The following is a 12,349-nucleotide window of genomic DNA, read 5'->3' on the forward strand; positions in this document are numbered from 1 at the left end:
ATAAAAAAATAAAAGGACATTAATTTCGGTCATTATTTCAAAAATCTTATGCCTTTTAGGAATTTACTACCCATTAAAAATCCATATCATATATAAATTCAATTTATTTTCCATTTCTAATGATGGGAAGAAATCAACTCATTAATTGAAAAAATCACGAAATTTATTGCACACTTGGGTTGTGTTTGATTTTCAGAAAATTAATCAATAAAAATAAATTCATTTTATAAAGGAAAGAAAATAAAAAAAAAGTAAAAATAAAAATAAAAAATTTAAAGTTAATAAATTATTTTTATATAATATTTAAAATTTATTTTATTTATTTTAATTAATCAATATAAATATTTAATAATTTAAAAATACATCAATTTCTTAATAGTTTTAATTATATTTGATTTTTTTTTAATATTTTTCATGGTACAATCAAAGATTTATTCCTTTTTGAGAACCAAATATAATATTAATAAATTAGGTTTTTTAAATAAAAAAAAAAAAGAAAGAAAAAGAGAGAAAAATCTAAAAATGACGGTTAAAATTAGGAGGGCTCACCGGTATTAGGTGGTCTCGACCCCACCTGAACCCTTCTCCAAAAAATGTGAAAAAAAAAAAAAAAACAAACAAACAAATGAAAGAGTTTTGGGAAATTGGACAAAGTCATTGTAAGAAAGATTCACATTTCAACTCATTTTCAGTGTGTGCAACCCCAAATTTCCGCTACATCTCTATCAGGTAAAACCCTTTTGTTCAAGATCTTCTCTTTGATGTTTTCATTCTTTTGTTTCCTGGGTGTGATCTCTGCAAATTTGTTTATTTGTTCCTTTCCAAATATCCAACCTTCAGTTTTGTTTTGAAGTCATTTTTTAATTTTTGTTTTTAAATTGATTTCAGAGGTTACTGGTTCAAGTGGGTTTTTTCAAAGTGGTTGTTTTGTATTTTTAGGGATTTTTTTTTACTGGTTTTGAGTTCGTAGGAAAAGGTAATGGTGAATCTTTGTTCTTTATGTCCCTGTTTGGGGCCCGAGAAAACAGAATAATGTTACCTCAACCGGGTGTAACGCAATTGTTATAGCTTCTTTGACATGCGTTTTGTTTTTCTTTGATTTGGAAGGCTCCGTGATTCATTTTCTTTTCATTTCCTGATTTTTTTCTTGGCAAACAAAAGGAAGGTAGAGGTGTTATTTGTTTGTTTTTTTCTCTGTTCCTTTTCCTCAAGATTCAATATATATGCGCAAATCTTAACTTAGTTTGTGTGTCTAACGCCATATCCTCTTGCATGTTGCAGAAACCTAGTTTTTTAGTGGGAATTTCAATCCAAGTTCGCATCGCTTAATGCCTTTTGTGTGGATTTTGTGCTTTAATTAATTATTTGAAAGTCTCTCTCCCGCACTTTGAAATAAACTGTCGTCAATGTTGTTCTTTCTCTAGAACATTTGGTACAGTTCTGTAGCTGTTGTTGAATAGAGTGTAAGGAGAAAAAGGAAGAATAGGAGGAGGATAAATGATGTAAAAGGTGGTTGGTATTTGGGAAACCAAGTTTTTGTAACAGTTTGGTTGATTGCTTGAAAGTGTTTCAATGGAGCAAAGTTTGGGTTCAGACTCAGGTCCTGCTGATAAATCTAGGGTTTTGAATGTGAAGCCATTGCGATGTTTGGTGCCGATATTCCCATCTCCACCAAACTTTTCTCCATTTTCTCCAGGGCAATCTGCCCCTTTTGTGTGTGCCAATCCATCAGGTCCTTTTCCATCTGGGTTTGCTCCCTTCTACCCCTTTTTCAGTCCTACAGACTCTGAAAGGCCACCTGAACAAAATTCACAAACTCCATTTGGTGTCCACAATCAACCTGGGCCTTTTGGCTTCAACAACCCAATTCCAGGAGCAGTCCCAATAACTTCATTTAGAACACCCCCTCCACCACCCCCACCAGGAGTGGCAGCAAATGGAGATACAGGACCATCGAGGCGGAATTATCAGACTCACACCACTGGTATTCAATCACAATCTCAAAGTGAGGAGGCAGATGACAATGAGTACAGTGAGACCCCAAATCAGAATGCCCAGTATCTGAGCAGTTTCAGCATGCATGTTACTGATGCAGAACGTACAAGTAAGGCACAGAGGTCAAAGAGTAAGTCTCAGAAGAGAGGAAGAAAAGGCCAAGAGGTTAATTTTTCCTCACCTGAAGTTGATGTGGAGTTAATCGTTAGTAGTATTCTTAATTCATGTAATCTTATGGTATTTGATACATTCCGACGGGCTGATGGTGACAAGGAATCAGTTGGATATATACTTATGGTATATGACTTGCTTCGAAGAAGGATTACACAAATTGAAGACGGGAAGGAAGCAACACCTGGGGTAACAAGACGACCCGACTTAAGATCTGGTACAATCTTGATGAATAAAGGGATCCGGACAAATATCAAGAAGAGAATTGGAGTTGTGCCAGGTGTTGAAGTTGGAGATATTTTCTTTTTCAGGATGGAAATGTGCTTGGTAGGGTTGCATGCTCCATGTATGGCTGGGATTGATTACATGGGTCTCAAGATCAGTCAGGAGGAAGAGCCTGTGGCTGTCAGCATTGTTTCATCTGGAGGATATGAGGACAATGTGGAGGATGGGGATGTGTTGATTTACAGTGGCCAAGGTGGGAATATTTACAGGAAGGATAAGCAAATAATTGATCAGAAGCTTGAAAGGGGGAATCTCGCTTTGGAGAAAAGTTTGCATCGGGGTAATGAGGTGAGAGTCATTAGGGGTCTAAGGGATGTGGTGAATCCAACAGGGAAAGTATATGTGTATGATGGTCTCTATAAGATTCAGGAGTCGTGGGTGGAGAAAGGGAAAGCAGGTTGCAATGTTTTTAAGTATAAATTGGTTAGATTGCCTGGTCAGCCAGAGGCATTCATTACCTGGAAGTCAATTCAACAATGGAAGGAAGGTCTTTCTTCTAGAGCTGGGGTTATTCTGCCAGACCTTACTTCAGGGGCAGAAAATTTACCTGTTTCCCTTGTAAATGATGTTGATGATGAAAAGGGGCCTGCATACTTCACATATTTTCCTAGTCTTAGATATTCAAAACCAGTAAATTTAACAGAACCTTCTTTTAGCTGTAATTGCCAAGGTGGATGTCTTCCTGGGAACTCCAACTGCTCCTGCATTAAAAAAAATGGAGGCTACATCCCATATAATGTAGCTGGGGTTCTTGTGAACAACAAATCCTTGATATATGAGTGTGGTCCTTGTTGCTCATGCCCTATTAATTGCCGAAACCGAATTTCCCAAGCAGGTTTGAAAGTCCGCTTGGAAGTTTTCAAAACTAAGGATAAAGGTTGGGGTCTGAGGTCTTGGGATCCCATCCGTGCAGGAGCTTTTATTTGTGAATATGCAGGGGAAGTCGTCAATGACTGTAAAGTGGAAGAACTTGGGAGTGAAAGTGAAGATGATTATATCTTTGATGCTACACGCACTTATCAACCTCTAGGAGTTTTGCCTGGTGATTCTAATAAGGCTCACCAGGTCCCATTTCCCCTAATAATAAGTGCAAAAAATGTTGGGAATGTAGCTCGCTTTATGAACCACAGTTGCTCTCCAAATGTGTTCTGGCAGCCAGCCTTGCGTGAAAGCAACAGTGAATCTTATCTTCATATAGCGTTTTTTGCAATCAGACACATTCCTCCAATGACAGAGTTGACATATGATTATGGGATCATCCAGTCGGGGAAAGCAGATGAGAGAAAGAAAAGATGCCTATGTGGGTCATTAAAGTGCAGAGGGCATTTTTACTAGCAGTCAACTAACATGCAAACTTGGGTGATGATGTTGTTACTAACTTACCTCTGAAAGGTTAGAGATCTCCAATTTCCTAACCAAATTTCTTCCTTACTATGAAGTTAAATATCTCTCATTATAGGGTTTTTTCCTGTTGAATGTGCCAACCACTAATAAGTTATCTTAGATTGGGTTTTGTTCCCTTCATATTAGCAAAGAATAACCTGCCTAATATTATCATGCCCAGACGCATGATCTGAATTACGAGCTATGATCCAGTTACTCACCATCTGGAGTCACCATTTCAGTGTAATTATTCGCTGCATTCTCTGTCTTCCAAAATTTGAAAGTAGATTTGTGTAAAAAATCCATAGATGAGCAAGATCTTGGAAACCCTGGATTTTAGCTTTGTGAAGATTAAGTTAAAATATGTGCACGTATATTTACATCAGATGTATATGATAATATGGGATTGTACAAGTCTTTCTTATGACAATTAGTAAACCATATCCATGTTGCTTCAGTTTTTAGATGTTACATCATTGTATATTAGGGCAGCTCGCTGAAATTATGTTCACTCATACTCTGTTACCTTTTTCTTTCCTCAGTTAATTTGTAGATGACAGCAAGACAGCTTCAGGGAGAAAATGCATGTCTTTTTTGGCTTTACAGGTATTGAAGAACACCAAAATTCCCTGTTTATGACCGTAGTGTAGTGCACAGGCACATAAAAGGTTTCATCACATAACTTGTCAGTGTAGTAATGTTTTGAAATTGTAAAACTTTATGGGCAGATCTCTTGTTTTACTTGGTTAATCTTCCTTTTCTTGTCGTGCTTTTTTCCCTGGTAAAAACAGTTGGTCTGCCGTGTACTTAATAATTTCCCTTTTATTTGTTATTTTACTCTTCTGTTTATAGGCAAATTTTGTGAATGTATTAATTATATGCCTATGAAGGATTGATATCTCACATGAACACTTGGACCACAAAAATAAAATCTTTAGAAACTAATCTTTCACTACCAAATCTGACCATCCAAAGTTTCAAAGATTCTTCTGTTTCCATTTCTCTCCAGAAAGTCTAAAACAAACATAAATGAGTCGTTTTTCTAACCTAATTGTGCCCTTGAATTTGATCCACAAGACTGCCATGCTATCCAAGCAGAACATTTTTTATTGCCCAAGGGAGTACCTGGACCAGAGAAGCTTGCCACAAGTACACATCTATGGAAATAGAAGAGGTGAAGGGATTGTAACCTTGGTGCTGAATATTTGCTTCCTTGAAAAACATCGAGCCTTGAACTAAAAATCTTACTTGAAACGTTAGTTTTAAGATTCTTGTTAAATGAAATAATTAATTTTGGCCTATCAAAAAAACCTAATGAGTTTTGCACCTAGCTCTTTTTTTTTTTTTTGATTGGTCAGTTTTGCACCTTGCTCTGATATTGTGTTGTCAGAAAAGAATATATATATTTTTTGATAGATGAGCACAAAATATATGAAAAAAGGCCGGAAGGCCACAAAGCATATAGGGAGTATACAAAGCAGCCACAAAGCAAAAAACACATAAACAGAACAACCTCACCAGTCCTTAAGGAGCTGCTAGCCACTCCAAGAAGCCTAAAAGCAAAGAGGACTCCTCTCTCATATACACCCTAGCCCAACTCCACAAACTACATACAAAAGAATTCTTGAATGTCTGAATAGCTAACGAACCCCCTCTAAAAGCTAACCTATTTCTTTCCTTTCAAACTGTCCAAAAAATTCACAACGGGGTGGAATTCCAAATCTTTTTTCTCTTTTTACCCACAAAAGGGGTCCTCCAACAAAATAACACCTCTTTGACTGTCTCTGGGAACACCCACTGAACCCCAAACAAGGCAAGGACGATCTCCCAGAGGACCCTGACCACTGTACAGTGTAAAAGAATGTGATTTATATTTTCCTCTTCACAGCCACACAAATAACAACGATTAGGGAGCTGCCACCCTCGATTTTGAAGCCTATCCAACGTGAGGATTTTTTCCCAAGTGGCCTCACACACAAAGAAAGCAACTTTGGTTGGAACCTTATCCACCCAAATGCTCTTTTTCGGAAAGACAAGGGGATTGTGGGCAGCCAGCAAATTATAAGCGTCCCGAATCCGAAAAATATCAAGACCCCCTCCTTTCCATAACACTGAGTCCTCTTTTGAAGAAATCCTGAAGTCCCTTAGCAAAAGAAGTAGCTTTTCTATTAAATCCAGGTCCCAATCATTAGAATCTCTATACAATCTGAGATTCCACCCTCCTTGACCAAGGCTTGAGTCCCACACTTCATTGACTTTAGTCCCCCACCCCACCTTGAACTCAATGTTATCCAAACACCAACTTGCCTTCTTTAGGATCTCCTTCCAAACCCCCACTCCAAAATTACCACGAGCTTCATTAGTTCTCCAACCACATCCCTCTTGGCCATACTTCACTCCGATCACCTTCTTCCAAAGTAAATTTTTTTCAAAGGCAAATCTCCAAATCCACTTACCCAGCAAAGCCTTGTTCAATAAAGCAATCTTCCGAATGCCAAGACCCCCCTTCTCCTTTTGAGTGCACACCACCTCCCAATTGATTAAATGGATTTTCCTTTCCAGGCTTCCCTCTTCTCAAAGAAAATCTCTTTGTAATTTTTCAAGCCTTTTTACCACTAACTTGGGCATTCAGAAAAGGGACAATTGGTAGATGGGAATGCTGGCCAATGTACTTTTAATGAGGGTAATTCTCCCGCCCTTAGACAAATAATGCCTTTTCCAAAGAACTAATCTTCTCCTCATTCTTTCCTCCACCCCATCCCACATAGACAAGGCCTTGTGATGAGCTCCAAGGGGCAGCCCCAAATACTTAACAGGAAAATCCCCCACTCTGCACCCTAACTCCACAGCCATTTCCTCAATATCTTCAACCTCCCTAACAGGAATTAATTCACTCTTGGCCAGATTAATCCTAAGATCAGAAGCCGCCTCAAACCACGCCAAAATCCAGCCAAGATGAGTTAGATGCTCCTTCCTTGCTTCACAGAAGATGGTTGTGTCATCAGCAAAGAGCAAGTTGGACACATTCATCTCCATCCCCCCTCTCCCTCAAAGTCTGCAACCAGAAATGAAGCCCCCCTCGACAACCCTTCTTATGAGTGCACTCAACACTTCCATACCCAAAACAAAAAGGTAAGGAGAAATGAGATCTCCTTGACACAGTCCCTTAGAGTTGGAAAAGAAGCCTGCTGGCACCCCGTTGACAAGAACTGAAAATTTTGCAGTTGAGATGCACCACCGAATCCACTCCATCCAACGAGACCCAAAACCCATCTTATGCAAAACCTTCATGAGGAAGTTCCAATTAATACTATCATAGGCTTTTTCAATATCCAATTTGCAAACCAGTCATTTTTTTTTTCCGCTTCTGCCAATAATCAACCACCTCATTAGTTATGAGAGAGGCGTCCAGAATCTGTCTTCCCCTCACAAACGCATTTTGATTTGCCGAGACCACCTTACCTAACACCTTCTTCAGCCTATTGGCCAGCACTTTGGCCAAAAGCTTGTACAGCCCCCCTAAAAGGCTGATGAGTCGAAAATCCCCGAGATCCTCAGCCCCACCTTTTTTTGGGATGAGGACCAAGAAGGTAGTATTTAGGCTTTTAGCAAAAGATTTCTAGTCATAAAATTCCTTAAACAACTCTACAACGTCCTCCTTCACAAAATCCCAACAAGCTTGCTAAAAGGCCACAGTAAACCCATCCGAGCCTGGAGCCTTGTCTCCGTTCATTTCAATCAAAGCTAAGAAAATTTCTTCCTCAGTAAAGGGCATCTCCAGAGCTTCAACTTCACTGTGGTTTAGACGTTGAAGGTGCAACCCCTCAATGCCAACTCTCCATCCTGGCTCTTCCAAGAGCTGATGCTGAAAAGCATTCACAATCCCCTCCCTCACCTCTTGCTTCTCAGCCAACTCCACCCCATTGATCTTGATTCTATCCAAAGAGTTGTTTCTCTAGTGGGCATTGGCCATCCGGTGGAAAAACCCTGTGTTCTTATCCCCTTCCTTTAGCCACAGCTCCCTAGACAATTGTCTCCAATGTGTTTCTTCCAAAAGTACCCACTTTTTAAAAGTTTCCTTAGCTTCATTTTTCAACTCCGTTTCTCTTTCTGACAGGCCTCTTTCACATTCTACCCTATCCCAAAAATCAATTTGCTGGAGAGCTAAGCTTTTATTAACTTCCAGCCTACCAAACACATCCCTGTTCCAAACTTTGATTTTCTCCTTCAACACCTTCAACTTAGCAGCCAGTCTAAAGCTGGCCCTCCCTCTCCTCCCCACTCCCTGCCACCAATCCCAAAGGAGATCCTTAAAACCATCAACTTTAAGCCACATGTTTTCAAACCTGAACAGGGAGGGTCCCCGACTTAGCCCGCCACCCTTCAACAGAATGGGGAAGTGATCTAAAGTAGGCCTGAGAAGCCTACTTTGGACAACCCCCCTAAACAAGTCAAGCCAGCTTAGTGTCACAGGATGCTTCAAATGACCCTCCCTATGGGCTTATATAGGAGGAGGGAAGCTTCTGGAGACTCCTAGAGCCATCTACACTAAGCCATTGGTGGGAAGAGTGTGGAAGGTTCTAGAAATGCCTAGAGATGTCCACACATTTCTACACTATGGTGGAAGGCATGAGAGGAGTCCAAGGCTTTCTAGAGACTTCTAGGAATCTCTTGTATATTTTTGTACATAGGATTGTACATAGAATATGGTAGGATGTTCTAGAATATTCTTGATTTGTAAGGAACCCTCCAAGGTTCCAGATAATTCCATTGGTGCCTATAAATAGGTGAGGGTCTCATTTGGCCAAGGCACCACCCAAATCACTTTCTAACCAAACAAGTGAGCATCAAAGCACTTGTAAAGGCTTTCTTGAGTTAATAGAGCTTCCATTCTTTAAGGAGTTGCTTACCAAGCTTCTTAAGCTTTCGAGTCACGAGTGTCTTAGCCTAGCAAGCTAAGCATTGAAGGAGCCAGACTGACTTAGCAAGATTAAGCGTCTTGGCTTGTCTAAGTGCCGCACGAGCTTAGTGAACGACTAAGTCCGTGACATTTGGGTCACTAGGAAATGATCCAGTCTAGCCTAGGACTGATTGTTCCTACCCCTGCTCCAGGAGAACACACCCCCTTGTAGAGGGAAATCTAGGAGCTCTAGATCATCAACCACTTGAGCAAACCTTCTTATTGCACCATTTAAACTACCTTGCCTACTCCTTTCCCTTTAGGAGAGGGTGACATTAAAGTCGCCCCCTACACACCAGGGATCATCCCATATGCCCCTAGCTCCTCCCACATAGACTCCATTTCTTTCCTGGTGAACGACTTGTAGACTCCAATGAAAATCCAAACAAGCCCATCTTCAACATTCCTAAGCCTACATGAAATAGAAAATTGTCCCACCTCCATCTCCAGCAATTCCAGGGACCTTTTGTCCCAGCATATCAAAATCCCACCCGTAGAGCCTTGAGCACCCATGGCTCCCCAATCAAGAAACTTTCCAGAGCCCACACTCCTCACCACACCCTCTGACATTGTCTGAATTTTCGTGTCCTAGATACAAAACAAATCCACCCTCTGACTTCTAATCATGGCCTTGATCACCTTTCTTTTAGAGCTATCGTTAGCTCGACACACGTTCCAGCTCAACACCCTTAACTTCATTGGACAACCAAAATCTGGCACCCTCTTCCTTGCATTGTACCTTTCTGCTTCCTCCCTCCTTCATAGTTGATGGAACATTCAAGTCTCTTCAATTCCTTTTCAAATTTCGATTTTTCCAGAAGAGTTCTACTATGAACTCTTTTTTTTTTTTTAACCAAAAACTCCAAAATGTCCTTCTCCAATCCCTCTGTCGAAAACCCCAGAAACTTGCTGAACCTTGCCAAATCGCTTTCCTCCCAACTAGTCTCCTCCCAACCTCTAACTTCAAGTGGCATGACAGTAGCTAAGCAAAGCTCCTCTCCACTTTCTTCGAGATTACCATTGTTAGCTTTCATTAGCTCCCAGCGAGTAACAGTCTCCATCACTGAAGACTCCTTTCCAGTAACCATGCGGCCCGGTGATTCCTTCTGGAAAATTTCCAATCCGGCCCCAGAATGGTCGTAATACTCCTCCAATGGAGTCCGATCAGAAAAAGAAGAGGGGAGAGAGGAGAAATCACAAACCAACATTCCACTAGGGTTAGAAGCGTTCCCATACCTCGAGGCTTCCTCCATTAGAGCACAATCGGTCTTCGAGCTCTCTTCTAAAAGCTGCTCCTCAGCCGAAGGTCTCCACAGGCTTTTGTACACCCATAGGGAAGAAATGGATTGGTTTGGGCCCCCCATAAGACTTGGGCCAGAAATATTGAATGGGTAGGACGCCCCCAGCTGGGCTCTTCCCTCAGCTAAGGGCAGGGCAGGGCCAGGCCTCGGCAACCCAGCCCAAGCCCAGCATGCTCCTTTTCCTTGGCCCGCCCACAACCCTTAAGAGACGGCAACCTGAGATAAGACGGCCCAAACTCGCGGGGAAAGGCCTCAAAAGGAGCAAGCCCAAAGGCCACATAGGGCACTGCACAACGCGGCAACGGAGGCCCTTCCGAACCTTGGGGCCTGACCATCGGCCCGACAAAGCACCAAACATGGTCCACGACCTGCCCCGACCCACTAGTCTGCCCCCTTGTCCCATCAGCAGGCCGTAGCAGGTCCTCGAGCCTCGGGGCATCGTTCTCTCCCCTCACGCGCTCGACTGCGCGTGCGATGGCCTCACCCCCAACCTCGCCTTCTGTACCAACAATGTTTCCGCCTTTCTTGCCATCGCCGTTCTCAGGACAGGTCTGATTTCCCACCAGAGGGTTACCTCGTAGCATAAATCCTCAGCCCAAACCTCCACCACGTTGGGAGGCTTCTCGCCGTTGAGCTTCACCAGGATCCTTGCCCACTGCAAATCCTCCAGCTTCTTCGTTTGGGAATCGACTGTGAGGAAGCCCCCGCACTCCTCCCTTATTCTTCTTAGAATGGCCCAATCCCATAAGGAAATGGGTAATCCCACAATACGCACCCAAGCATCGCTCCTTTTCTCCCCATCCATCAGACATCCCAACTCGGGCCTCCATTTCTCCAAGCGAAGGAGAGACCCCCCAATCGAAATACCCCCGATTTTTAGGGCTTTCTCTGCTTCTGCCAAAAACTCAAATTCGAGTAAAACTTTGCCCTTTTCCAATTTCACTAGCACTAGATTACCCTTTAGGCTCCAAAAATTCGCCAAATAGGTCCCCCAACTTCTTAGGTCATCCCCTCTCACAGAGCTAGGGTTCCAAATCCCAACCAAACAATGAGCCAGCTTATTTAAGTTTCGGCTCAGTTCCTTTTTTCTTATCTCCACCCTAATCGCTGCTTTTTCTTTTCCTTTTGGCTGCTTCACCACTTCTGCGTAGGTTTTCCTCATGCTGGGTTTCAACAACAATGCTTCTTCTTTCTGGCATCCCTCTTCTCCGTCAGTAGAGCCCAATCTCCTTAGCGTCTCCACCATTGAAACCCAACCACCCTTAGTTCCTCTTCCTTTTGGAATAAAGATGCAGAACCTTTTATTTTCCAGGTTCGCAACCTCTAATCGAAGAAAACAACCCCACACCCCCCCCCCCCCCCCCCCCCCCCCTTATTTTGATCCCGCACCAAAGAGTAGGTCCTCCCACTTTCTTTCCCATTTACCAAACGGGCATCCTTAATACAAATAACCAGACCATCGACAAAGAACCCAATGCTCTTCGATCCTAGCCTAATCCACGAGGAGATCCCTCCTTTCCTTTCCACAATCGTAGCTTGCACCTTACCTTTCTGCTCCTCCACCTTGACATCAAATGACTTCGACTCCACTCCAAAGCTACCCTTTCTAATGCTTTTCCTAGCCCCCACGAAAACATCGCCTTCTGCACCCTCACTCGCTCCGCCCTCTACCCCTTCTTTCGCTCACCGCACGCCTCGCTCTCCTCCGGCACTCTCGCACTCTCTCTCTCTAGCCCTCTCTCTCTCTCTCCTCCATGAAATAGAATGTCAAAAAAGAATATATTACACTAGCTAAACCATCATTATTTGTGCAGTCATTGATGGATTTTTCCTTAATCCAAACAAGTTAGGCTTGTTCAGATTCATGATTGGCTCTTAGGAATTACAATTGTGGGTTTTCCTTTTGGGTGTGTTTATTGATCTCTTTGAGAACTGCTTTCTATTTATTCCATCTCTTGAAATCTTATTTATGCTTTCAATTTCTTTGCAATCTTGAAGCTCCTACAGTCCTGCCCATTCTGCAGTGACCATTGCTCCAGCCTCACCATTCACTAGGCATGTCAAAACCAGCGCCTCCCCGCCCTCTTCCATCCCAGTACTTCCCCTGTCAGTACATGCCAAATTCCTCTTTTCTTCCTCCAATTCCAAACCTTGCAAAACCACAGGAGAAAAAAATCCCACCTGACTTTGTTCATGGATGGTGACACATGACTCCCACTCCCGCCGGAAAATTCCAGCTTCCATTACTTCTTCC

At 42.2% G+C, this 12,349-nt stretch overlaps 2 protein-coding genes across 3 annotated transcripts; one reads left to right on the top strand and one right to left on the bottom strand.

The window, feature by feature from the left end:
- Window positions 1-648: 648 nt before the first annotated feature.
- On the top strand, window positions 649-4,691 carry LOC117921131 (histone-lysine N-methyltransferase, H3 lysine-9 specific SUVH1-like). 2 transcript variants are annotated; one of them, XM_034838926.1, is made up of 3 exons: window positions 649-729; window positions 1,282-3,843; window positions 4,377-4,691. In XM_034838926.1, the coding sequence occupies exon 2, from the start codon at window positions 1,573-1,575 to the stop codon at window positions 3,784-3,786; it is 2,214 nt and encodes a 737-aa protein (XP_034694817.1). In that variant the 5' UTR covers window positions 649-729; window positions 1,282-1,572; the 3' UTR covers window positions 3,787-3,843; window positions 4,377-4,691. The 2 variants fall into 2 exon arrangements, with proteins under 2 accessions (XP_034694817.1, XP_034694818.1); XM_034838927.1 differs by lacking the exon at window positions 649-729 and adding an exon at window positions 767-1,165.
- Window positions 4,692-6,462: 1,771 nt separating this feature from the next.
- LOC117920618 lies at window positions 6,463-6,870 on the bottom strand. The gene has a single exon (XM_034838223.1). It carries the CDS (start codon window positions 6,868-6,870, stop codon window positions 6,463-6,465), a length of 408 nt encoding a protein of 135 aa, XP_034694114.1.
- Between the last annotated feature and the right edge of the window lie 5,479 nt (window positions 6,871-12,349).

The sequence above is a fragment of the Vitis riparia genome, chromosome 8 (genome assembly GCF_004353265.1).
Source record: "Vitis riparia cultivar Riparia Gloire de Montpellier isolate 1030 chromosome 8, EGFV_Vit.rip_1.0, whole genome shotgun sequence".
In the NCBI taxonomy this organism is placed as follows: domain Eukaryota; kingdom Viridiplantae; phylum Streptophyta; class Magnoliopsida; order Vitales; family Vitaceae; genus Vitis; species Vitis riparia.

Bases quoted from the DNA above. Each gene is read 5' to 3' on its own strand.
- LOC117921131 (XM_034838926.1), top strand. From the start codon at position 1,573: ATGGAGCAAAGTTTGGGTTCAGACTCAGGTCCTGCTGATAAATCTAGG.
- LOC117920618 (XM_034838223.1), bottom strand. From the start codon at position 6,870: ATGGAGATGAATGTGTCCAACTTGCTCTTTGCTGATGACACAACCATC.